At 39.8% G+C, this 27,144-nt stretch overlaps 2 protein-coding genes across 2 annotated transcripts in view; both read right to left on the minus strand.

Moving 5' to 3' along the window:
• Positions 1 to 27,144, minus strand: part of LOC146559205 (calsyntenin-2-like) — a 331,275-nt gene that overhangs the window by 180,601 nt on the left and 123,530 nt on the right. The window lies entirely within an intron of this gene.
• LOC146559206 (zinc finger BED domain-containing protein 4-like) lies at positions 22,809 to 24,145 on the minus strand. Its single transcript, XM_085245138.1, has 4 exons — positions 23,948 to 24,145; positions 23,485 to 23,816; positions 23,159 to 23,307; positions 22,809 to 23,035 (listed from the first exon to the last, which is right to left on the minus strand). Exons 1-4 carry the CDS (start codon positions 24,143 to 24,145, stop codon positions 22,809 to 22,811), a joined length of 906 nt encoding a protein of 301 aa, XP_085101264.1.

The following is a 27,144-nucleotide window of genomic DNA, read 5'->3' on the forward strand; positions in this document are numbered from 1 at the left end:
AAGAAAAATGTTTAATATTTAAACCTATTTTCTGCATATTCCAGCATGTAAAATAAAATAGTTTTTTGTGTTTACACTCACTCTTTCAAATAGATACACGTAAAACACAGCAGAAAAGAAATAAAATCAAAGACTCAGCAGTTCTGTTGCTCTATTTTCACCTGTATAGCAGGAGTGGGGCAGGTGGAGGCTTGCCCTGGTGCAGGTGTGCCGCAGAGGTCAGTGGAAGGATCCGGCAGTTTCTCTGTTACTCGAAAAAAGTAACGCGTTACTGCCCATCTCTGCTAAGGACAAAAGACTCAGATGACTACAAACTTTACTTCAAAAACTGCGAAAACACTGACCATGGGAGTAATGGAATCACTTTCTTTCCATTTCCTTTCTGAGAAGGCTGCAAGATTCAGAGAAATTCACTCTTTAGATTGTGTTAATGCAGCTGCCAGGACCTATTGAAAATATTCAGTATTTTGAGTGGCATCTTTCTCTGTCATTTAAATCCACCATTAAGATCACCATTAAGAAGATCTGTTTTTTATCACTCTAAAGAGCAGAAACAAACTCACTACCATAAAAACTAAATTCTAAAATATCGGATCTTACTCTAATACACAAAATCCATCCATCTGTTTGCCTGCAAACTCCTACATGATCAGGAGTTGAGCAATCAAACTTGGCACACAGGTTCATCCTAGACCCGTGCAAATTCTCATTGATATCAGATATTAAGACATCATCATGTTGCCTAGCAACTATCTACCAGTGGGTTAAAACAACCTACAACACCTTGCAAAATTTTGTAACATTTCAATTTCACAAAAACAGCATCTCATTTATATTCCCAAAACTTGAACTACACGTGACATGTTATGATGTCATGATGCTACCTAGCAACCACTGCAGAATGGACATACAACACATGAATATAAAAATGTGAGCTATGCTGTACATACTAAGAAGTTATTGTAAATGCACTCAGTGTAGATGAATGATGTCTTTACATATTGACACAAAGGCCAACTAGAGCCTCCCACTCCAAGATAGATGAAAATAAAGTAAAAAAGTTTGACTATAACAATCATTATTTTTCAGACATTTCCTGATATATCATCTCACAGTGATGCACATCGTGTTTGCGTCACTCTCCCTACACTCCCCACACACACACATCATTATTCCCACCAGTTTTCCTGCTGTCACCACAATCACATTCCTGTCCAATTCTCCCCAAAGACTGTTTAAACAACGAAATCTGCTTTCCGCTGACTGTGTTCAGCTTTGATCGAACTGACGGAACATGATGATGACAGTTTTCTGTCTCGGTACGAGGAAGGTTGGCGGAGTGGGGGGCAGCAAGTAATGGACTGTTTCGCACCCCCAAAAGACACACACGCTTCTCTTAACTAAGAAAGAGGTAGGATTGAGCATTTAGAAGTTTGGGGTGGGTTGCTGTCATAGTCTTTTCCCAAGGGCAGTAAATGAAGTGTGGACAGGAATCATTTGAGCTAAGCAAAGTGAGTTTTTATGTTTTCTCTGAAGAGTAAGTACATTTTAATCTCTGTTAAAGGCAGTATATCAGACTGATATTACATATCATTAATCAGGTTTTACTGATTATTGCTAGTTTGGGTTGTTGATCTGTGATGTGATGGATATGGGGCTGCCTGCTGTGTGACATATTTGGTAAATTATAGATTTGATGTCTTGAGATAAAAATCACAAAATGAAATCACATTTGGACTGAGCAAATACAACATGACACTTCGTCAAATAACCATTCTCTCACATTACAGCATTTATAGTGAAGTTTTTTTTTTTTTTTAACATTGCTGGGATAATCTGCTTTAGCACTTTAAGCTGTGCGCAAAATGACAAAAACTGCTGGAAGCAGAAGGTAGGTTTTATGGTTTTTACTGACTAAATCTGAAGGATCCTTGGAGGATACTACAGTTGTTAGTCATTTTAAGCAGACAATGCTAACATGCATGTTTAGCTAGATTTTATTTTACCATGCTTGTCATCGACATTAAAATGAGACAGATGGTGTAGAGGCCATTCAGCCACATTCACAGATTAACCTAATGTCACTGCACTGCAAATTCCACACAGAAAGGCATCACCCAGTGAGTGGACCTTTGTACTGCGATTAAGATGCAAACTAGCTAACCAAGCTAATGAGCTAACTCCCACACTACTGTGTTGAAGGTACAGCTGAGGCTCATCATTAGTTCTGTAATTACTTAATATTAATCCAGAGTGATGGACAAATGAAAGCTCACAGTGCAAGAGTTAAGAGATCGCCAATGTTATATTATCCTAAAGGGAACAAAATGTGGTTTCTTTTCGTATAATATTTTTACTTTACGCTGGGACAAATGGAGCTTCCATAATGCCATATTCCAGCATTTTTCAGTGCAGATGTGCCTTTAACTACATATATAAATATGTACAGTTAAACATCCCGTTTGGTCTTTAACACTCATGCTAATGACCAGCCCTACAGCTTATATCAAAGTGTTAAACAGTACTGTTATAATTAATTATCCATTGTCAGTACTCGTCATGTGTTACACTGGAATCAAATAATGATTGTCTGTTCATGAACCTATTCTCATTGCATAATATCCACACGCAATCACCTGGACTCTTTATGTTGCTATCTTTATATAAAGTTTTACAATCAAATATATAAATGATCAAATCAGTATATCTTACACAGAAAAAAAACAGCAATTCTTAGAGTCTGTCTCACAAAACTGAACAGAAATGTATAATCAGAATCAGAATCAGAATCAGAATGGGGTTTATTGCCAAATGTTGAGCAGGTTTACAACATTAGGAAATTGCTGCGGTGCTTCAGTGCAAACATGCTGTCATAAATAGCACTTAAATAGACATGGAAAAAAATAAAAGTAGGGATAAGAATTAAAAGTGCTACGTGGAAAGATATGTGCATGAGATATACATGAGATATATACATGAGAATAAGAATTAAGAGTGCTACGTTGAAAGATATATACATGAGTGCAGGTGGTGATCAGTGCCAAACATAGAATGATGCAGTGACACAGCGTAGGGTCATGTGTTAGTGGCGGGTACAGTCATATGGTTATTGTTCATGAGTCCAATAATGTAAAAAGGTGGTATTTTATTTTTAAAAATTTACATTAAAAAAAGTCACATAACATAGAAAAGTTCAGACAATGCATTCAAGGGCAGTCTCCCCCCAAAAATAAAACATAGACAAGCTGAACATTATTGGGATCCTTATACTGACTGATTTAGTCCCATTTCTAATAAAAACTTTGGTTGAAAGTGATGAAAACATTGAAACTGATCAAACACTTGACATATTCACAACCAAAGACTGACTGACAGCGTTAGTAGGCAGATGAGCAGAAGGGAGAAGGAAGAAGACAGAGAGAGAAGAGGAATTCCAATAACCCAGTGAGGTTAGGCTGAAATAAATTGGCTTTGGAAGAGAGATGGTGCAGGAGACGAGTGTGAGAAAGAGAAGAAGAAAGAATAAAAAGGGGATGCATAATGCAAACAAATCAGAAAGAGAGGGAGAGAGAAAAGCAGGTGGATTACAGTCTAATCCATGTCTCTCACAGTGTGCTCTTATTACATTAGAGCAGAGTGAGAAACATGGCGCCACAGGCTGACCTTCTCTAACTCCATTTCATTCTACTGGATCAGACCAAATGATTTGATCTCAGCTGCACTGCCCTGTTGGAGGCAACAGACTCTACTGTAGAAGCCACCATTACAACACTGTCATCATTCAGCAGGGATTACACTTCAGACATGACAGGAAAAGGTCCATGTGCAAGCTAAAGGTCAGCCATGTTTGTTATTTACAGTAACATCACTGGGAAATGGGACATATAAGGACAGAAAAAGAACAATTTGAGTGTTTCTTATAAAATTATTCAAGCTCTTACTATAACATATTTGGACTTCAGGTTTGTTATTATTATTTTTTTTAGAACAAAGATTTCCAAAAGTAATCCCGCTCCGGAATATTAATGTAGTGTCTTCGATCTCCACTAAGTTTTCTGTTTTGGTTTTTCTTCCCATTAGGCTTTTGAGACAATATAATGCTACACATAATGCTAGAGATGCAATCAGTATTCATTCATTTCTTGGATGTGAGTTGCTTTATGCATGTCCTTGTCAAATTAATCAAAAAAGCAACAATGATAAAATAAAAGTCTTCTGAAGTATCAAAAGCCATTCACTGGTTGGTTCCTGCTTGCTCATACCTGCTGTATAACAGGTGCACTATGTAATTCAGTATAAATATTCATTGCACAGATTATGGATCCCACTGCAACATTCCTAGTTCAATCATAACTGGAACTAGATATTCATAAATTCATACCCATATGAAAAAAATAAGTGATAAATCCATAAATGTTAGTACTTTTAATGTGCATTTCCAATTTGCACATTTTAAATTTTAGATTGTGCTGTGGGAATTTCGGCAAAAAGAAGTGTTTAACATGCTACACAGCAGTACATACTCAGACTCCCGACACTTCAGTAAGATAGCAGAAGGTAAACAATATGTTTAGAGTTTAACCGAATGACTTCAGACACAGCCCTGATTTATTTATTTATTTATTTTTGTCCAGGAACTTTGTGTTTGTTGTAGCACCAGGAAAGTCATTGCTCTGAACTAAATCCAAGATGAGCCTTAGAGGCCAGATAAACTCTGAACTTTAGATCCACATCAGAGGTTTCTAACATAGTCTTTCGGTTGCTCCCTTAAGTGGTTACCACAAAATCTGCCTCCATTTCACCTTATTCCCAGGATCCTCTTCTGTCACCCCAAAGGCCTACCCTTCCTAATTCACCATAAAGCTTCTCTGGGATCTTCCTACTTCCCTCTTACTTGGCCATATTCAACATCCTTTGTCCACTGGAGCCTCCTCTGTACATGTCAAACCTTCACAACCGTTCCTCTTTAACTTTGTCTCCTGTCTGCTCAACCTAAAGGTGTCCTCTGTAGGTTAATATTTAGCCAACATGACACTGACATGAATCTTTAGTTTACAACAAGCAAACTGTAGGAAAATTAGCAGCAAACTGCCTGCCAGTTGAGGAAATAGTTTAAGGAAATACAGCAATGCACTGAAATTCAGAGACTGGTATCATTATGGCAACGTAATAAGACTGATGCTAACACTAACACTTACTAGAAAAGTATACCAATAAAAAGGACCGTAAAACAACAGTAACATATTGGCACGCCTGCTGTCAGTATATTGCTGTTATTGTACATTTTTATGATTTAAAGACCACACAGAAAGGGCTAGGGTACGAGTGTATACTTTATTTCTTATTTCCAAGCTGTCAAAATGCCTTCATGTCCCTAAAGGTTAAAAGAGTTGTGTTGTAAAAGCTACTAAACATGTATGCTGTGTAAAACTATTTTATATTTATGTAACACAGTGTATTTGTCCCTTTTCTGCTGCTTCAAAACACATTTTTGCTGTTCCCGTGACATATTTTGCAGACTAATAGAGATAAATTTATGTGCTTTTAAGGAGTTTTCTGAAATGGTGCTCCTGGAGGTTTAGAGTCTCTAGCAACAAACTCTGAAGTGTTTTCTTCAGGAACAGCTCTTTAACTGATCCAACTGGATCCTCATAAGCCAATCAATGTGTCTGCAATTAGTGTCGCTCTAATTAGAAACCATTGTTCTGAGCACTGGCTGCGGCAGTTCATTTATCAATATGAAATTAAGCAGCAGCCACTTAGCATGGGATTGCTATCATGAGTTCATTTATACTGGAATCAATTCATTTGCATTGTTCATCACCATCGTGGCTTGAGGCTGCATGTGGGAGTCTCAGAGAGGTGTGTGAGGGGAGTCCATAAGGGTGAGAGGGTTGAGCGGGGGGGGGCACAAAGAGAAAAAAGAGAGAAAGTGAGCACAAACTGTGAAATTACTACCAATTTCTTCCCCAGGAACAGTCACTTATCGCAAATCAAACAGAGTAAATGAAAGGAGCGGTGCAAATCAAATACCCTATCTTAACCACCCTGGAAATATCCAGCAGCTAATAAAATATCCCGTTCTGAGACCCCAATTTCACATCCTGTCTTGTACGACTCTGATACGGGCGCAGGCACTTCAAATTACAATGAGAGATGTCATCATTGCAAACGTCTCATCACAAATGTATCATTAAGAAAGATGAGAGGGCTTCAGGATTTCCACAGCTATCTCTATCCCCGTCTCTATCTTTGACACCTCCGCTCTTCTCTATTTATCTCTGTCTCACACACTCTCATTCATACTGTACATTTGTGAACACACACACAACACGTGTCTTAACAGAGAAATTCCGGCTCTCTGTCTACCTGGGTTTAATGTAATGTAATTGTGTACAGCAGAGAATTCCACAATCCACTTCTATCCTGAATTCCAACTTTAGGAAGTAAAATTAAAGCATCTACTGACATTATGGTTGGAGACACTGAGTGATTCCAGCTAAATATAACAAAAAAGCATTCAAATGCAGTGAATGGGTAACAAAATGACTGCATTCACAGACAAAGCGCGCATACAATATGCTTGTTATACATCACAGTCTCGACTTATTTCTATAACTCAGCTTTGCGCTAAAACTTATCGAGCTGTGCTTTTGTGAAAACCTTAAGCCATTACTCAGGTGAGGCATTTCATTTGGGCTTTATTGTTCATGCAGTCAGTGTAAATGAAAGGCCGGGGGTAAAAGAGGGAAAAAAAGAATTTCTTGGCTGAGCTGACAACAATCACAATCACAGAGCAAGCACAAAATACCACAAGTGGCTACAAAGATAGACTGTTTTTCATGAAGTTTAGGAAATTAGCAGGACTGATAATGATAAATTACTTTTGGTGTTTAGTCTGCAAGCTACAGTGACGTCTGTAGTCAGGGAAAATATATGCATTGAATGGCCACAAAAATTCAAATATTATAATCACTTAGAAAAAAAATAAAGCAGAAACTTCAGTTCTAGAGGTTCTAGTTAAAAAACAGCATCTTAATCCTACATTATTTTTCTAAATTTCTAAACAAAATTGTAAATAAGAGCATAAGTAATATGACACAGTCTGTGTCACAGAGTCTGTGACGCTCGCAAAACATTTACAGAATGCAAATCTACAAGTTTGATGCAACAGAAATAAAGCACAACAAATACCATAGTCGAAGTAGCTGGCCTGGTCAGTGAACCTGACATGCCACTCTTCAAAAACTTGCAGCAGAAGCATACGGCGAACTGAAGAAGCTTCATGGATGAGAGGTGAAACGTCTTCAAGAAACTTCATGAATTCATGGAAAACAGGCCAGAGCTACCGTCTTACATCGTACAGAAGTTATGTCACTATTAAAAAGACTGTTCTAGAAGAAGCCAGTGATTCAAGTAAGATAAGACGCTAAAATATTAGAAATTAACCCTAACAATCAACCCCCTGTGAGCAAGCACTTTAGCGACAGTGGGAAGGACAAACTCCCTTTTAACAGGAAGAAGCCTGTGGCAGGACCAGGCTTAGCGAAGGGCAGCTGTCTGCTGTGACCGGTTTGGTGTGAGAGGAAAGAGAAGAAAGCAGAGAGAGACCACAAGTAAACCAATCTGAGGCGACTGTTGTTGTTGTAATTTGGCGCTATAGAAATCAAATTGAATTGAAATTGAATTATTGGGGTGATACGGCGCTATGAGGTCTTTAACATAAGACGGTGCTTGATGATTCAAGACCTTCTATATGGAAACAACAGTTACTATGCCTTCCCCCAACTGTGCGCCCCACTATATTTAAAATGGAAAAAATAAAAATAAAAATATGAAGTACTGAATTCTGCAGATGGTTAAATATGTAACATGAGTGAGAAATGGCTGCACTCATTTTTACAATGTTGGTACTATGTATAGTGATGAAGTGATGAGGGTTGTAATCAACAGTAGCATATGGATGCAACGATGTTTTAAGTGCTCCCATTTTGATTAATCTATCACAAGTCATGGGAAGTATGTGTTAATTAGTCTATATTGTTTATAATGACATCAGTACATGTGGCATTTTGAATGCATGCTGCACAGACAGCCTACAATACAGATCCCAATTCATCCCTCATAATGACAGCCCGTATCATCACTGCCATTTGCCAGCAACCCCTCCACCCCCCGCACTTATCAGACGTCTCATGCAAAAACAATTCATATTTGATTGTTGCACGGTTTGCGCACAACACAACACACGTACAACGGTTGAGGATTTCATCAGTAAAATTAAATTAATGGAAGGAGAATGCCAAATGAGACACATTCTTTTAAATTCAACAGCAAACATCTCCATATCTGTGAAAATCAGCTTTTGGCTCGTCTGACACAACTTGAATGTGAACTACACTAACCACAGTACTTGCACAGAAACACACAGATTAGCATAACATTGACCACGCAGTCAGACATGGTTGCACTGCTCATTAAACCAGCAATTAACAACCAGTGTCGTAACAGAGTGCAACCCATACTACACTTAAAAGCAATTACTTGATCTTATCTATTGGATGATAAAGACTTGGTTCATTTGATTCTTTGCAACAAACATCCCAACTTTAAAAATCGAGCTCTTATGCCTTTCAGTGCTTATACTATTCCTACCTTCTTGCAGTAGTTGTTTAACAGTAAGTAGACACTGTGTTCACACTAACTGACTGGGTGTGTGTGTGCATAATATTATATAAAGTGTCAAACATACCACCAAATGCTTGACTAGCAACTACAGTCTTTCGCAATCTCTCAATGCATGGAAACAATTTTCTGTAGACTTAAAATGGGCTAGAAGTAAGCTGATTCCAACACATGTAGTATAGATGCTATGTAACGATGGCCATATCATTTTTAGTGTGGCATTCACATGCACTGAGAGGTTACAGTAGATGCGTGTTTTGCACACTACATCCAATTCAGTGCATTCAGTTGCTGCCCTTTAGGATTAAATGCAGTTTGACCCTGTAAACACAGAAGCCTGGCTTCTGTGTTTACAGGTGATGATTAACGCCTGAACAAAAACACCAAGTAAATATGCCGTTATTTTTTCTTTTGATATGTTTTGCCTTTAAAGAAAGTGTCCTTGAAGCCTTTTTGCCAAAGCAGCTGCTGCATTTGCAGAAGTCTTTGAAACGGGACAGGCCCCGTCAGCCCGTTATGTCATATTCCCCATAAAGACAGGTTCAATGCAACAAGGTGGGGGTGGGAAGGTGGAGAGCAAAGTTGAAGTGTAGTGAGGTAAGGAGAGTTAAAGAGGCTTTATGGAAAGGGTTCAAGGGTTCATCTTCATATCTCACACAATCGCAATAATCCTTCTGTTGTCTGAAAGCACAGTGTTTTCTCTTTCATCTACGTCTAATCTGCTTATCATTGTCAATCATTCCCAAAATATTATGAGACTTAGTCAAAGGCACAAAATGAAGGAAAATAAAAGCCTTTGTGCGGGCATTCAGCAGGCTGTAGATCAAGCTAGAATTTGATTTCTACAGCAAGGAGCACTGAGCTAGACGACCTTTAGACATGAAGCTTAGTGAATAACAAATACGTCACTAAATGCTGCCTTTGAAAGATTTGTGACTGGCAGTCCACTATGGAGAGGAGAAATTTGTATTCCACTGCCAACGGACTGTTTTGACAGGCACCATAATCTCACCATACAGCTCTTTACTTTTACACAGATCTCTGTAAACTGATACAGCACAAACATACACATTTAGGTGAATATTTCCCCAACACACACACACAAAACAAAGAAAAAACCTGACAATCTCACTGCTTCAAAACCTGATTTGGAGTTCCTGCTCAGCACTCTTTTCTCTTCCTATGGTTTAGGCTCCAGTACAAAAAAAGTTGTTTTATTTGTAGTGTGATCGCACAATTCAACACATGGATGGTCAAGAAATATGTCTTTTGATACTTGATTTTTTTCTTTTGATACTGTTTTAACTGGAAAGTCACAGAGCTTTATGTTTCCCCTCTCACATCAAACTTTAACTTCAGACTTCCAAATCTGCTCTCGACTTTGAGGCGTGATTGATCACAGATAGGCACGTAATAAAATGACGAGTGAAACAGCATTTAGCAATAACAGTCCCAGCTCTTTGAATGATAATTAAAAATTCTCAATAAGCATGGACTCTTAGTATAATACTCTGCTAATGTGTTTACATTAATTTCCCTTTTGTTGTTGTTATTATTGCGGTTCTTTTCCTTCTTTCATCTAGACTTGCTGGATTCAAAGCCTGTCATTGCTCATGCTGACGCCCTTCTATAATCATATCCCCAGATTCTAATTACTATGGAGCCTTACGCAAATTTGTCTGCAGCTAAATGATGCTTTTCATCCAGAAAATTACCAAAATTCCTAACAGCGTTATTAGTGCTTTAGCACAACTCCCCAGGCGACCCTCCATTCTTCTTTGCTTTATTGTTTTTATCCTCTCCCCGGCGCATACACATGCTCCTCCATCCATGACAGCTATGGTGCACAGTTGGTGGTTTCCCAATCTTTGTAAAAGCCACAGCGTTTAAGCATGTCTATTTCAATCATCCCAAATAAGAATAAACTCATACAAAAAAAAACCCTTTGTATTTTAGAGGGCATAATGCGCAATGATCAACAAAAGGGTTTCCTCTAGGATGACAAACACCATTATGCGATTTTGGGGAAACTGAGTTAGCGGTGCACATTTTGATGTCTTTTAAACTTTGGTCATTGAAATCTTGACAAAGTTTAACACAGTTGTAGAAAGTATGTTTTTTTTAAAAAAATGTTTTGGTTTATCAGGGTTGGACTAATTATTGTCTCATCATGATAGCCAGCAGCGCTTTGATTACTCATTTGCAACACGACAGGCGCGAATGTTCTTGAAAATTGTGATTCTTTTCACATGTGCCATGCTATACAAATGTTTCTCCTTGCTGTGTTTTTATTTCTGTGGCCCAAGACCATCAGCTTGACATGGTTTTATACATATTGTCCAAGACAAGAGCAGCGATTGCCTTTCCCTCATTGCACTCACTATTGCTGTTGAACAAGGCCTTCCACTTGCAAATGACTCAAGGTGGAGCTGCTCATCCTTTTAACTGTGTGGTGCTTATTCCTGTAAAGAGCACTCATTTCAGCAATGTATTCCTGGATAAATACATGTTTTTATAGTTTCAGCCATTATTTGTGGAGAACACTAAATTCACTGAAGTACCCGGTTAGACCTAAATTAACCTGGGGTGGCAACAAACAGAGTTGGTCATAGCTGCACTGTTGACAAGCAAACAATTTAGCCATGTTATCTCAATCACTTGAAGAAGTCAAACTACCAGGTCTTTAAGTTGCCTCTTTGCTTTCTGCCCTTCAATAAAAGCCCGAGGTGTATATCTGTAATGGAGTGCCTAGACATTGTTAGTCTGTAATGTTAAAAGTGTTAGCAATGAAGCTGTGATCGACTCAGACCATCGTTTGTCTCAATGCTCCTCCTTGCTACAATGGTTCAGTGAAATTTTGAACACTAGCAGATTACAACAATAGCAGATGCTTGATTTCAGAACTTTGAGCAGGAAGGGTCCAACAGCTACAACAAAATGTCAGTGACATTCTTTACTTTATAGCAATATGAATATGAAACCATTTGCAATATGAACTGGGAAAGAAGATTTAAAGGTACAATCAGCTGTTTTTTGAGGTTATTTGATAGGAAAAAAGGGATACTGTACTCAAATATATTTGTCTTTCAACAAATTTATCATTTTTAGAATTAATCTATTAAATATACATAGATGCCAAATGTTGCATTATGTATGCAGCTACGAACCAGGTGCATACATAGTACACCAAAGCAACCACAGGCACTGGTGTGCTGTGGAGGCAAATTTTAATTCATACTTTGTCTCGGGGCTCTAGCACACAAAGGCATATAAATACTTCTTATTCCAAATATTAAAACAATTACTAATCTTCAGCAGTTTAGACATGTTACCTTCCTGTCTATAGATGGCTGTTGGTTATTAGCTATTAGCTAACATGATGCCAGCTAACGTTAGGCTTGTTTGTCCTAAAAATCCCACTTTCCCTCTGATAAACAATTTGATTACATTCTCAAATTGTATGAGAGTATATTCACAAAGTCTTATATATTCATAGTTAACAAAGGCGGCCATACTTTTAATTCTACAGTAAATAGTTTGTTTTAGCTAGCAGAGCTAATTTCATACTCAAGGCACTTTCTCGACTGCTCTAACTACCATCAGTCCAGCTGTCCAGATGCTGGCTCAGCTCCAGGCTGCCTGTCATAGGGTCAGCTCAGCAGAATGAGCGCTCACAGCCAGTAAAACACTGCTGATGGCTAAAACACTCAACCATCCATCATCGAAAGTGCAAAAAAGTGCATCATGGAAAGTACTTATACCTCAGGGGATTTCACACACACATACACCGAGATGTGCACTTGGTCACATACGAAGATGCAAAGGTACCTGCTTTGGAGCCATCGCTTAGTGAAAGGTATCGATTAGCTCACTGTAATTAACACATACTCTCAATAAATCAGCGCTGATGAATCGCTTATAGTGGTGGTGTTGGTGTAACGCGTGTGTGTGTGTGCTCAGTGTGTGTTACAAGTTAATGGATCATTAAGGTGGAATGAGTGATAGTCAGACCTTTGCGTGAGCTGAAGTAAAAGTGCCCTGGTCCACAGCATAAAGTGCTGCCATGGTAATAATACAGTTACTGAAGGAATCCGGTGTGAATTCAACTATAGCTGTAAAACTAAAAAGAAGATCAAACTTCCTGTAGAACTGAGAGACAGTTGAACAGTGCACAAAGCACTTTCTATATGGGAACAATCATTTATTTAACTTATTTTTAATGACAGAGAAAAAGAAAGGTTATCTTGAAAAGACAAGGTTAGGCTCAAACTAATAATGACTTAATAGCGTTTTAAATTTGTCAATCCAAGAAAACGATTACAGAAGATTCTCGCTGCGATTGCACAAGAGAGAAATTTTAAAGAGAGAATAATGGAGGCCATATGGCTTTTGTTTGCAAGTTCTGCCTTCGCTGCGTTCAGTCACTGAACTTGATTTGAAGGATGAAGCCTAAACAAAATGCTATTTGGCTGCCTGGCTGCTCAGCGGTGAACAAATTCGTGTGTCTCAATCCATTTTCCAACTGCCGTGTTCCCAGTTTCCAATTCTGCCTGTCACTGTAACCCCGCTCCAGCTTCCAGCTCTAAAAGGAGGGGGGGAAAGAGCAGCGATGTAACTAAATCTTGACTAGACTATTTCATTCTACCCAGCTTTATTTTAGTGCTCATGCAGGAATCCAGTTACTGTCTTAATTTAATCGGCCACACTTTTATTAGCCAATTCATATATTTTCGGTCACAGCATCCTACCCTCACCATCTTCCTAGTTTTCTGCAAGAGATTAGAGACTCAACCAGTAAGAATGCACAAAGACCTTCTTTTTTCCTTTTCCTTTTTGGTGGTGAGTTGTAAAGGTCGAGTAGAAAATTGAGGTAGGGATAATATATGCCATCAATTTGCACTTCATTTTCACTTAGCCTGGCTGTTGTCTATCTTCATTGACAGTTTTAGATGCCGTTATATAGATGGAATATATCTCTGACAGACAGCACAGTGAGCATCGCTGTCACTGGTCCAGAGCGATATTAGCCAGGTTTCAGATTTTCATTTGTTTAATCACTTATTTATTTGATAAATATTGCGGAACTGGAGGTGATAAGGAAACTCTTAAAATTAGATGAGCACACAAGCATGGGGCAACCTTGGAACGTTAGAGAAATTAAAGCTCCTGACACCATGAATGAATAATATGTTTATCAGAACACAGGTGATGGTATTATCTGGAAAAAAGAAAGAAGAAAGCTTTGAAATGTTTAGTTAAACGGTCTATTGCAGACTACAGATATGAGATCTTAAGTCTGGTTTGGTTGTAATCATAGAATGACCTTTACTTTTCACTGTATTATGTTTAATGGAGCATAAAGAGTCTCTTAATTATGATCTCTTTTTGTGCTAGTTTGATTTCACTAAGACTCTGAAATATGTTTCTTTGCGACTAACTACCTTTCATTTTCAAACCTAAATAAATCAGAATTTGGCTCATGTAGCAGATCATTCAGAGTATAAATGCATTTAGGCAAGCATGCTGATCTGCTGTTCGTATATCTGTTCTTATAGCATTTCATTTCCTCCTCCCTCCCAACGTTCACCTATGGGAACCAGCTCCCCTGGAGATTTCATTATTGTATCTCTCCAATCCCTGCTCCACTAAGCTTGGTGTAATCTTCTGGGGAATGAAAACACAGGAGCCCAGACATCAACTACACCTTTAAACCAAGTGAAGTAAAGCAAATGAAAATGAATGAAACGAATTCTATAACAGAGTATAACATGTGGCCTAGTCTAAGTTCCCCCAGAAAAACAATGATCATCAGTGAACACTTTATCGCAAGTAACCTTTGGCTTAAAAGGGCGATCGTGGCTCAAGAGTTGGAAGTTCGCCTTGTAATCAAAAGGTTGCTGGTTCGAGCCCCGGCTTGGACAGTCTCGGTCGTTGTGTCCTTGGCCAAGACACTTCACCCGTTGCCTACTGGTGGTGGTCAGAGGGCCTGGTGGCGCCAGTGTCCGGCAGCCTCGCCTCTGTCAGTGTGCCCCAGGGTGGCTGTGGCTACAATGTACCTTGCCATCACCAGTGTGTGAATGGGTAGATGACTGAATGTGTAAAGCACTTTGGGGTCCTTAGGGACTAGTAAAGCGTTATACAAATACAGGCCATTTACCATTTAAAAGTTGAATATGAGTGCGGCAATACCACAAAGACAACAAGAGAAGTCTGAGACATCACACACAAGTCTCTCCAAGCAATGCAGTATATATATTTTGTAGTGTTAAAGATCACATGTAGGAATTTCTGGCTCCAGATCTACTTCTGGATGGACTTTATGAGTTAATTACTTCTAAGGTGGGCACCCTCTCGTATTTTAAGTCCTCTCTGCTAACAGAGAGAAACACATAAGGAGACAAAGAAAACAAGTGACTCAGCCAACACGTTCTCACTCCCAAAGCGTAACATTTTACGCTAGGTGACAAATCGTCAACATATTACGTTTTCGGCTACCCACCACGTTCCTAAATGACGACCTCGGAAAAAAGAGGAAATATGAGAACCGCCTGGACTCCATCTACACATGTTCGCTCTTTTTCTTCAAATCGCTTAGAAACACACTATTTAACATCATTATAGTCTTGGTTAAGATCAGGAATAAGGTTATGGTTGGGGCTAGGGATAAGGTTAGGTTTAGGGCTGGAATACAGGGCTGGAACGTCTATTACCGTGGGAGCGTCATTGCACTGGATTCCAGCCATAACCCGCCGCGTACCATAAGTACACCGAAGGTCTCCTTTCGCGTTCCTCAGGAACGCCGCGGGACGTGACAAAACGTCGACATGTTACGCCTCGGGAGTGAGAACGAGCAGTATCTGCTCTCAAAACGACATGACACAGTTAAGACACAGCAATGGGAGAGGCTGAGACTGAAGGCTAGCTGTACACATGTGCAAATGTGTAACTGAGCACCAATCCTGAAAATCTTTGTTTGATGTTTTTTTTTTTTAAATAATATATCTGTGAAAAATCAAGAGGCAAAAAAAGAAGTTAAAAAAATCTCAATATCATGTCACATTAATCTCATAAATACAGAAATCCAGGCAAAAAAAGAAACCCAAGCGCCGCAGACCTCAAACTGGAGTGAATAGCAGAGCCTCTCTGTTGAATTACAGGGAACACATGCTGCTGTTGTCGGTGCAGTGACAATAGGATCCTCCAGACAGAATCCAGAGGGGCTTTTGTTGATTGCTGCATTTTGCTGGAGCTTTCTCAAGACTAAATGAGCTCTAGGATGAGTGCAGCTGGCAGAGTGCCCCACCGGAACAGCCTCATCTTTTAACACTCTGATTGATCACATTACAGTTAATTAAATATTGGCAAATTGTTCCCATCCAAGGTTGGGCCATTAAAGTTTACACTCCAGCCACATTTATCACTTTCCATGTCTCTTTTATCCCTACAGCTTGTCGCCTTTCCTGTGTGTCAAGTGGATGATGATAAACGCCCAAGCCTTTCATTTCACTTCAACATTTTAGCTCCTTATTATTATTTTTTTCTTTTTTTGGCGCAGCTTCTTACGCTTCCCACCGGCTTGTCATTGCAATGAGGTTTGACAGCTCCAATGAAGGTGTGTACTACAGTAGGTCTTTCCCATATTCCGCGCACTGTATGTAAGCATCAGTATCACAAAAAGGATCAGACAAGGGGAAAATGACAGGGAAGAGCTCGGAGCATGAAAACGACACGACCGGGCAACAGCACAAGTAAAGCACAATCGTTCAGCTGTCAACTAAGCAGCTACCCTAATAGACTACAATAATGCTGATGGGCAGGGTTATGTTGCAAGGCTGACACACACGTGGTGTTAAGATGGCTCTCATCCTCACTGACAGCAATGCACACAGCAGCTTTTAAACTTTGAGTCGTTCTCTTTTCGGTAATCCCTGTAGGTCTCACGCAGTGGAAGAGATGGAGTTACCAGACAGAGATGGACACAAATTGTTGTCCACTTGGGTATGGCTGGGAAGTGATTCATTACTCATGTGTTTACAGGCCTAGAGGGAAGTGAAGACAGGGTATCACCTCTGATGAGCCACTAGACGCTCCTTTAAAATGAGCTTTTCTTTTTTTTCTTTTTTTTATTTGGGGATAGCTGAGGGGTAGAGGAGGATTGCACCTGTAAAGCCCAAGTGTGTGATTAAATGCACAAGATAAAATGCTCAGGCACTTGATGATTACTTTTCAAGAGGTGGCCTCCCCTGTAAATGAGTCCGCTAAAGGCTGCAGCATGGATTCGCACGGTGACACGGAGAAGTAACTTAAGCAGAAATTTGAAAGCTTCAGCCTTTATACTTGCATGCAATAAACTGTATACAAATGTGGTCAGAAGTTTGCATACATTCGTCATCAGAGGTGGGAAGTAATGAACTATAAATACTTTGTTACTGTACTTTACTTGAGTACTCATTTTTCTTTTTACTATTACTCCTTACATTTTTAAACAAATATCTGTACTTTGTACTGCTTACATTTTCAAAATAGGTTCGTTACTTTTAGCTTAAATTTATTATCTACAGCATTTATACTTAGGAAATTACGGAGCCCCGCAAGGGACATGGGAGAAAAAAAAAATTAAGACGGACTTTTGCGAGAGCTCGCAAAACTTTTAGCTGCATTCTTCGGAGGCCGCCAGCTCAAAGCCGACCGGGAAGTCGAGGCATGATGTGCCGGGAGAGCACAGCCTCCCGGCTGTAGTAGGTCTCGACCTCCCGTTAGCTTCGACATGGTGGGTGTCAGATCTCCGAAAACGTCGCAGCACTTTTGCAAATATGTGATGTCTTGTAAACCGAGTACATATTTGACGTTTACACAACTACATTCACGCCTCAAAATATGTTAAAAGTTTATTTTGTGACCCAGAAAGAGTAATATTACAACTAAGTAGCTGCCGCCATTGTTGGAATTCAACTTTTCCGAGATCCCGAGTTAGTTTTGCGAGATCTCGCAAAAGTTCATTGTAATTTTTTTTTCTCCCATGTCCTTTGCGGGGCTCCGTAGGAAATAAAGGAGTGCAGGTGACCGTCAGGTGTGTTTGCGATACTTCAGCATCTAGCTGAAGTATCTCTTCCCATTGTTTCCAGCTCTACAGAAGAGGAGGAAGAATGAAGGGAAGGACGTTTATTTAAGTGGCGGGTAATTTCAAATTCAATGTTTCTATTGGACAAACATCACAAACTGTTTATGTGTAGTTTGTTGAACAGTGTGTTGCTGCTGCATTTCACAGGGAGAGAAGAGTGTGAGATCATTTCACTCAGAGATGGAGGAAGACAAACAGAAGACCAGTGGAAGAATTAAGGTCGGATTTCAAGGTAGGGACTGCTCAGTGACGCTTGATATTCTGCAGATTTAAACTTTATAGTTTATGTCATAATTTTAATTACATATTGGATTTGTATATATAATGTGTTTTCAAAATTGATGTATTATCGACAACCTGCAAAACAAACTAAAATATACTAAATTTGTGTTATTCAAATGTTTCATGAAAAGAGAAGAAGCTGAATACTTCAATACTTCAACTTTTACTGGAGTCTTTTTAGCACACTTAAGTCAAGCAAGTCTTTTTATGATGGACATGAACGTAATGGTAATTTTGGTCTTTAAATCGTTTCACTGAAAAATTGGTTTAATTTGAATTTATTTGGGATTTTCTCAAATCCACCCATGGCTAAAAGCAGACATACACCCCCACTAATATTGCACTTCCGCAAGACACCTTTAGTACATGTAGTCATCAACAAGCTTCGACATTTGTGGCTGGTATTTGACCGCTCTGTTTGGCACAATTGGTAGAGTTCATTTAAATTGGCTGGTTTTGTGCCACAGACCTAGCTTTTAAGCATAGTCCACAAATTATCAATTGAGTTGAGTTCAGCGCCTTAAGGAAGGCCATTCCAGGCTTGTACTTCAACATCTTTAATTCGTCAGAGATTGAGTGTTCGAATCTTCTTCCAGGCCTCAGCACAGTGGTGGCACATCCATATTACTTGTACATATAACTGTTTTAACTGATCTTGTAATATGCAGTTGTTTATAAATGGCTCCACTAGACCTTCCCAAATAAATAAAAAATTCTCTTTCTTAGATCCTCATTCAGTTCATTGGGCTTTTCCTTTGTTCTGAGTATTGGTAAGTCCAATAAGTGCTATCAAACATATAATTTTTGATGCTGCAAAGAAGAAACTACCCAACAATCAAAATCACTAATGAGAAGTTCATGGGCCTTGACCTTGTCAAGTGAAAAGAACATTCAGCACCACTTCAAAGATTTAAATGAGGGTTTGTATATATTTGAGCCTGTGTGGATTAGACAAAAACCTAAATTAATTTAAACTATTGCACTAAATTCTTCTTCTTCCTCCTCTTTTAAGTCATTAAAGATGTATGCTGTGCTCCACTCTAGAAAACAAACGGTTCAAGGAAATCCTTAAAATCCCCAAATTACCATGACATTCATGTCCACAGTGAGTATATATAAACTTATGACAGTAGCTGTACACTACCGTACACTTAGCTTAAGTTTGAAAGTGAACTCTCTCTCAGGGCAAAGTGAGGCCTTGTTACTTTTTGTGACCATTTTCAACCTCAAACCTCACATTGAATACTAATTCCTTGCACAGTAATGAAAAAGAATTAACACAAGAACCCTCGAAACAACAGCCACCGCAGCAACACATGTAATACTAGATTAAAATGTATCTCTGTTGCTAAGCATCACACTGTCACCAGCAATGGCGATGTATATTCCTACTCCTGGCTGAGCACTGGTTGTTGGTTCCACCCTGTTCTCTACATAGCCAGTAAGCACTAAGGGTGAGAAGTGTAGAGCATGCAACACTCAACTGTTCAACAGTTCATCTGTCAAAATTATACAACTAGAAGAGTAAATGTAAGTGCAAAGAGGTCTGTGATTTGAGACACAGTATGAGTCTAGTAGAGTCTTGTTAGTGGAAAATGTCTTGCAGGAAGGATGTGGCCAACACCTTCCTGCAAGACATTTGCCGTCATAGACGAGATGCAACACAGTCCAATATAAAAGGCGCACAGCCAATTTATTGTAGTGATTTTATTTTTTTATTTATTTAGGGGTTTGTTTTTTTTTGGTTTGGTTTGATTTTAATTGCTCGTCTAGACATTCTGCTGTTTCTGCTCAATTTAAAGCGTTCATTATGCTTAGAATGAAAGAAAGTGCCACAATGTGTCATCAACCACATTTAGAGGCTAAAACCTGTTCCAGAGTGCCACATGTGAAGTGCAAAAAGCCTGCCGTCATAGACGAGATGCAATGAATAGTACAAATGAGCATACTGGTGCGTACTTTCTGACTTCCTCACCCCAAAGCTATTCATGGTGTGACACTCTGGTGTACACATGAAAAGTCAAAGAGACAGAATAAAAGAAGTAAGCTTTAGTAAGCCTCTTTTCTCCCTTCACTTTCCTCTCACCCCAACCAGTCGAGGCAGATGGCCCTGCTTCCAAAGCCTGCTTCTGTTTCCTTCTGTTAAAAAGGAAGACTTTTTTCACGTCCCATTGTGTCCACATGTCTGCTCTGGGAATCGCTGGCTTTCTCTCGGTAATGTAAAGCGCCCCGAGATAACTGTTGTTGTGAATTAGTGCCACATAAATAAAGTGGCACAGAAAGCCATGGTAGTTTCACATTTAAGTACAACTGGTCAATTGCTGCAATGAGATGGACGGGCTTGTCGGACAGTCACTTCTGGAAAGTGACAGAAATTGTTGGATTTAGTCTGCGCCTGTGTTCAAATGTCATAAAATGTGGCAGAGGGGGTTAAGCTAGACTGCATGTGTGTGTGTGAACCCTTTAAATTGTAGAGAGTCTACTATGAGCTGAGCCATACTCGCCTTATCCAAATAAGCTTGCTATTTCTCTGAAATCCTTCACACTCAAATGTTGGAAGATGATCCTTCACATTCTCTGAAGTCTACCCAAGTCTACAGATGGGAATCCAAACACAGACAGGATGCATGCCAATGGGCTTACAGTAAGCAAACTGTCAGAATGCACATGCTGGCAGTCCCTCTTCACAGTTCTTGTTGAGGACAGCCTACCTGAAAGAGTCCCATCCATTTCAGACATACTTGATGTGTGTAGGACTTTCCTCAGTGTCACTGATGATAATTCAGTAACCTATAGATGAAATGTCAGCATGTTTCCGAACTGAGCACTACTGCCTCTTGCAATGTACTAACCTGTCTCCTCAGCTGCTCATCCAGTATGCCTACTACACATGTATCGATTACACTCAGTAAATGGGACATGGCTTTAGACAGCTGGTATTTGGCCTTCCTTGAACTGCTTCTTTCCCCCACAACTCTACTCCATCTTTTTAAGTGAGTGCTTCTCTTCATATGTTAATGCACGTTGTTCTGGCAACAATTCAGAGACAGCTTTCAATAAAGCTAAAGAAGGTCTACATCATCCCAGTGTCAGGTCAGTATTCTCACTGTTGAAGCCTTTGAGCTGAAGCTTGTCAGGATACCACTGTGTGATCCGAAGACTTGACCTGACTGTAATTACATTAGTGGAGGGTGTAGTTTTAGAGTGACAGTCAAGAGTGATGACGAGGTTAATAATGTTTTATGTCCCTACACTGATCCCACAGTTGGCTGCATGCCACTTCAATGTGTTGCTTACCAGAAGAGAAACAATAGACTAATCTGTTTTTCTTAATGAGAGTATAGTTATATATATAAAGCAAAAAAAACAACAAACCCAAACAAGACACCTATAAGAATATTGCATTTTATATTCTGCACATCACAGGCTCCCAGCTGACAGTAGGAAAATAATAGCATTAGCTTGTGCTCTTTGATTTTGAGGTACTGACACTGTCACCTGATACTTACCGGTACTTCAGAAGCATCTTCAATAAGTCTCATTTGTACCTGTGCCAGAAATAGCTCAGTGCCACTTTGCTACATAAATTAGTAACTATGGCATCATTATAAGAGCAAAATTGATCCTACTACTGTCAACCAGTGGTGTCAATACTGACGGTATAAGCTAAGGCAAAGTTTGGCTACAAGTTGCAGACGCTCGATTAAGTTGAGATCTGGATAATTTGGAGGACAGGTCAACACCTCAAACTATTCTTGAACCATCTTACTTTGTGGCATGGTGCATTACCTTGCTGAAAGAGGCCACAGCCATCAGGATGTATTGTTTCCATGTAAGGGTGTGCATGACCTGTGACAGTGTTCAGGTAGGTGGTACAATCAAAGTAACATAAACATGAATGGCAAGACCCAAGATTTCTCAGCTTCCTAATATATCCCACCCACTAATAGGTGCCATGATGGACAGATAATCAGTGCTGTTCACTTCACCTGTCACTGTTATGCCTGATCGCTGTGTATACTATAGTACTTCCTGTTCTTGTTGGCACTCTCAAAGTCTCTGCTGGGGAGTTTCACAAAAATCTAATCACTTAATTATGTTTACTCAAATTCTGTGCTTCAGTAAATTATGTTGGATTCTTTCAAAGATATGTCTTTATTAAAATAAATAGCTATTAATTAGGGATGCAACGATACCAATTTTTTCAAACTGATACGATACCGATCCTTGGATCTGAGTACTTGCCGATACCGAGTACAAAAACCGATACGTCTACCACACACATTCTGTCAATAAAAAATATTAATAAAAATGACAACAAAAAATTTAATTTCAAGTGAAAAATAAATACTACATTAAATTATCGCAGTGTCCACACTGTAAACAAACAAACAAAATAACTAAAGTATTTTGGAGTCAGACATAACATTAATGAACCTATTGCAGAGTATCCACATTGTAATAAAAAATTAAATAAAATAACTGAACTCTTTCGGTCTCTTTCCCGCTTTCAGATTGAAAAATAAACACTTCTGTTCAGAATAAAATAAACACTTTTGTTAAATTATTGCACAATGTCCATATTATATCCAAACAAAATAATAGTGAACTATGTGGCACTGTCTACAGCTTTCAGATTCACATAACATTAATGAACCACCTATTGCAGAGTGTCCACATTTTAATCAAACAAAAAAACTTCAATGGTGTGACCTCCAAACTAAACTGTTTTTGGGAAAGTGAGAGGCAGGTTCTTTTTGATGAAACGAATCATCTCTGCATGATCAGCTGTGAGCCTGTTTCTGCTTTCATTCACAATGTGTGACACTGAGCTGAACAGCCTTTCACTGTCTACACTTGTGCATGGTGCTGAAAGGTGTCTGCCTGCCACTCTAGCCAGGTTTGGGAACCGCACGTTATTAACCATCCAGTATTGTAGAGGTTTGTCTTCTCGTAAAATTGCAGCCTCTCCAAGATATGTCTCTAACTCTACACTAGAACCTACCACAGCTCTGCCTACCGATGCTGATGCCTGCTCATCTGCAATTTATTCAGACATGCTGTCCAGACTAGCTGTGGGGTGGTCACTGCGTGCTTTTCTTGAAGGTGGTTCATTCAGGTCATGATTCTCCTTTCCAGCCAACCTTAGCAGCTCAAGTTTTAGCATCTCCTTGGCATTTGCAGCAGTTGTGGTGCTGGAGAAAAAACGATTTTTATATCTAAAACGGAGAAAGAAAAAAGTTAGCTGACAATTGTGTTGCTTACCATTTTTTTTGCAGTAACACAGTTACATACACAGTCATATTCACACATACAGTCACAGACACACACAGTTACATACACAGTCACATTCACATACAGTCAAACAGTTACACACACACAGGCACAACACTCACCTGGGATCGAGTAGCGTGGCGATGCTATAGAGTGGGTTTTCCTCCACGTCAGTGAACCGCGTCCTGACAGCTGCAGCCAAGGTTCCCTTCATTGCTTTGATCCCATGGTCCTTGTCAGTCTCCCTTGTTAGAAATCTGTGGAGCACAGTGATGGCTGGAATGACGTCTGCAGCCGTGGCATCTGAAAAGCTGACTTTTCGAGTTAACTCCTCGAATGGACCCAGAACAGATATCACCTTCTCCAGCAGTGTCCACTGGTGAGCCGTGAGCGTATCAGGGAGTCCATAATCAGACACAAATATTCCCAGAGCCCGTTTCTGCTCGATCAATGACTGTATCATATAAAAGGTGCTGTTCCAGCGGGTCTGAACGTCTTGCTGGGCCGCTTCGCGGGCTGGTTGATCTGTAATTGAATGTCCTCCAGACGGGAGCTAGCCACAGCAGAATGTTTAAAATGTCCAACTTTTTTGCAGCCAACTGCCACCGCATCAGCAACACTCTTCTGTGACAGAAGGCCCTCATGAGCAACCAACTGGAGAGTGTGGGCAGGACAAGGCAGGCTGGGCAGCTCAGCATAACTCATGGCCTTTATCATATTTCTTGCATTGTCCCGGAGCACTACGTGGACGGACATCTTTGGTATATCCCAGGTTTGAAGCATGCTATCGAAAGCAGTTGCGATGGTTTGGCTGGTGTGCGAGCCCCTGAACGACTTTGCATGTAGTGTTACTTGATGACGAACAAACTTCTCATCAATCCACTGCGCTGTTAAACTGAGGAGCGACATCGGGGACACACTGCTTGTCCAAATGTCGGTAGTGAAACTTAAGGCTGACACCTCCTGCAAGAGGTTATGCACGTGTTTTTTTTTTGTTTTTTTTTACCTCTTTTTACCTCTTCAAAAAGATTTGGCAGCATCATATAGTGGCTCGAGTATGCTGAGAAGACGGCAAAATCCTACGTTTTCCACGACCGACAGTGGCTGATCATTCAAAATGAGTCAGAGCCTCTGTTATTTTAACTGCTCGTGGATTTTCTCTTGACATTTTTCGTCACTTTTCCAAAACCTGAGTTAAAGTGGGCTGTTCTGGTCTTGCGTTAGCCTTAGCAAACTCGGTGTATAGAGCATGATGTGTCCTCAGGTGTTTTATTAAATTGCTTGTATTGAACGATGTACTCTCCTTCCCTCCCCTGGACACCTTACTGGTACACAGTTTGCACTCGGCCTTGCGTCTGTCATCTTCACAAATTTTGAAGTAAGTCCACACTGTTGACATTTTGTTTAGCGTAGTTACAGGAGCTGCCAGTCTCACTCGCCTAACCCTAGTGACATGTCCCCCTAGCGGCCAATCTAAAAAATTACAACAGAAAGTACAGGCCACCCTCTGATTCATGAAGTAAGTTGGTATCGATTCATGGTATCGGTCAAACTTTCGCGAGTATGAGTACACGCAAATTTTATGGTATCGGCCCCGATACCCGATACCAGCATCGGTATCGCTGCATCCCGACTATTAATTATTTTACCAGTGAAATATGGTTAGATATTAGAGTGCGTGTGTGTGCGTTTTTTTTTTTGTTTTTTATGTAGTACTGTTTTATTGTTGATTAATCCATTCCTGCCAACCTGCTCCTGACACAGACTTTATTGCTTTGTAAAGGATGCTTTACATCCTTCTTTATCCCTCCTTCACATCCTGTTACCTCACTTGAACAAATGCTGTTTTTGGATACTTGCTGGTGCTGAACATTGCCACTGGAGAAAAAAATGCGAGGTGCATAGCATAAAGATAGCAACATTTTCTGAGGATTATGGGCTGCAGCTATTCAAAAAAATATATAAATGAAACCATATATATACACAAAATACATGAGTAGATGCAGAAATACAACTTTCTTAGGGTTCTGGAACCTTCATCACTCTGACTAAAAAAACACACTATAAACTGAAATCCCTTTGGAGTTGTGTTAGGAAGGGCATCAAGTGTTAAAATCTGCATATATGCAAATCAAACCACTGTAGCACCTCCCCCTGTAAACAAAGAAGCAGCCAAAAGTAGCTTGTTTCATGTTGAAACATTTTACCTATTTATTACCATAAATGCATAAAACTGCAGTGCTGCAGCATGCTAAGTTGTCTTTTTGCTTTGTTTTTGAGATACCTCTAAGAAATGCATGGATTTAAGCTTATGGAGTGAAAACACTCAGGAATATAGGAAAAGCACATGTCAGGGGGGGACAAAAGGTCAGGTTTTTTTACATGGCTGACAGCATTATGGGCATTTGATGAGGTGGAAAATGGCTAGCATCAGTCGACCCTGAAGGGAAGTGCTGTGTGGTCCCTTCACCTTGCACTCTACTTCACCTTTGACGCTGCAAACTTTAGCAGCCCATGAGTCATTGTGGATATAAATAACTTATAGAGTGGAGGCGACTATGGTTGCCCCTGCATGCGCAGCGAAGGTGTCTCAAGCATTTCATGGAAGCGTTTCCTCTCTAAATTTATCCGTGTGATGTATAGCACATTATCATAACTCCGCCAAAATGGCAATGACAGCTCTAACACAGTCAAGTGCGAGGCAGGTAGAGTTATTGAAATGTGACTCAAACTCTGCACCTTGATTCTGATCCACGTGTGAAACAAATAGAAAAAAAGCACACACACAAAAGCAAAGAGACGTGCTCAGACTGATGCGAACACAAAGAGAAACAGACAGAGGAAAAGATAAACAAAACTGTCTTATGCGGTCTGTGCGTACAGCCTGCAGTCATTCCTTGTAAGGCCTTGCCTCTCTTGTCTTGTACCTGACAGTTACCTTTACTTGTGCTGTATCTCCTGTTGGCTGTACCTCCATGACATAAGACCATAACGATACACATGCCCCAGGCAAAGATGGGGAAAGACTGAGTTGGGAAAAAAACTTCAGGTTGTTTTTTTTAAACTGTTTGAGATACTTTTATTCTTAGTAATGGAGCATTTTACAACTACAGCCTGTACTCACATAGTTTATCCATTTATCAAGAGGATAAAATTTTAAGATCTGCTAATCAGCAAACTCATTCAATTAGCTGAAAGCATAAGTACAGGGACTGGTGGAAGAAGGTAGCAAAAGAAGGGAGGATTGAGGAGGGAGGAGAGACAGAAAGGTTGTAAAGAGAAAGGAGGGACCACAAAGAAGCAGGAGGTGAAAGCATAAGAGGAGAATGATAGGATGAGACTAAAAAAAGCATTGGGAATGTACAATAATACCACATGTATCTAACTGAAAGCAGCTCCCCCCTCCGCTTACTCCTCCATGGTCTACGAGTGCAGATCACCACTATCTCCTCCTGAGTTGCACCTCCATTTTATGCTCCAGCGGATGACAATAATTTAAGCCCCCTGATATGCAAATGTACTTAATTGGACTGTCACAAGTTCCCAGGCATCGTCAACTTTATAAAATGACTGAGGCTGGGAGCAGATTGGATTTTGGTGGCCAATCTTGTACACTTAATTTTCAGTAATTTTGCGAGCGTTTCACTGCAGGGTCCTGCGACATGCCACTTACAAGAATATCTATGCTAACTAAAAGAGGTAAAAAAAAAAAAGAAAAGAAAAAGAAAGTGAGAGAGAAGAAAAACTAGGCTCTCTGTCTTGTTATTTTCATTCCCTCCCTC

Source organism: Mchenga conophoros, linkage group LG14 (assembly GCF_057382185.1).
Source record: "Mchenga conophoros isolate Kocher_MC1m ecotype Shallow Benthic linkage group LG14, M_conophoros_male_GT1.1, whole genome shotgun sequence".
NCBI lineage: Eukaryota > Metazoa > Chordata > Actinopteri > Cichliformes > Cichlidae > Mchenga > Mchenga conophoros.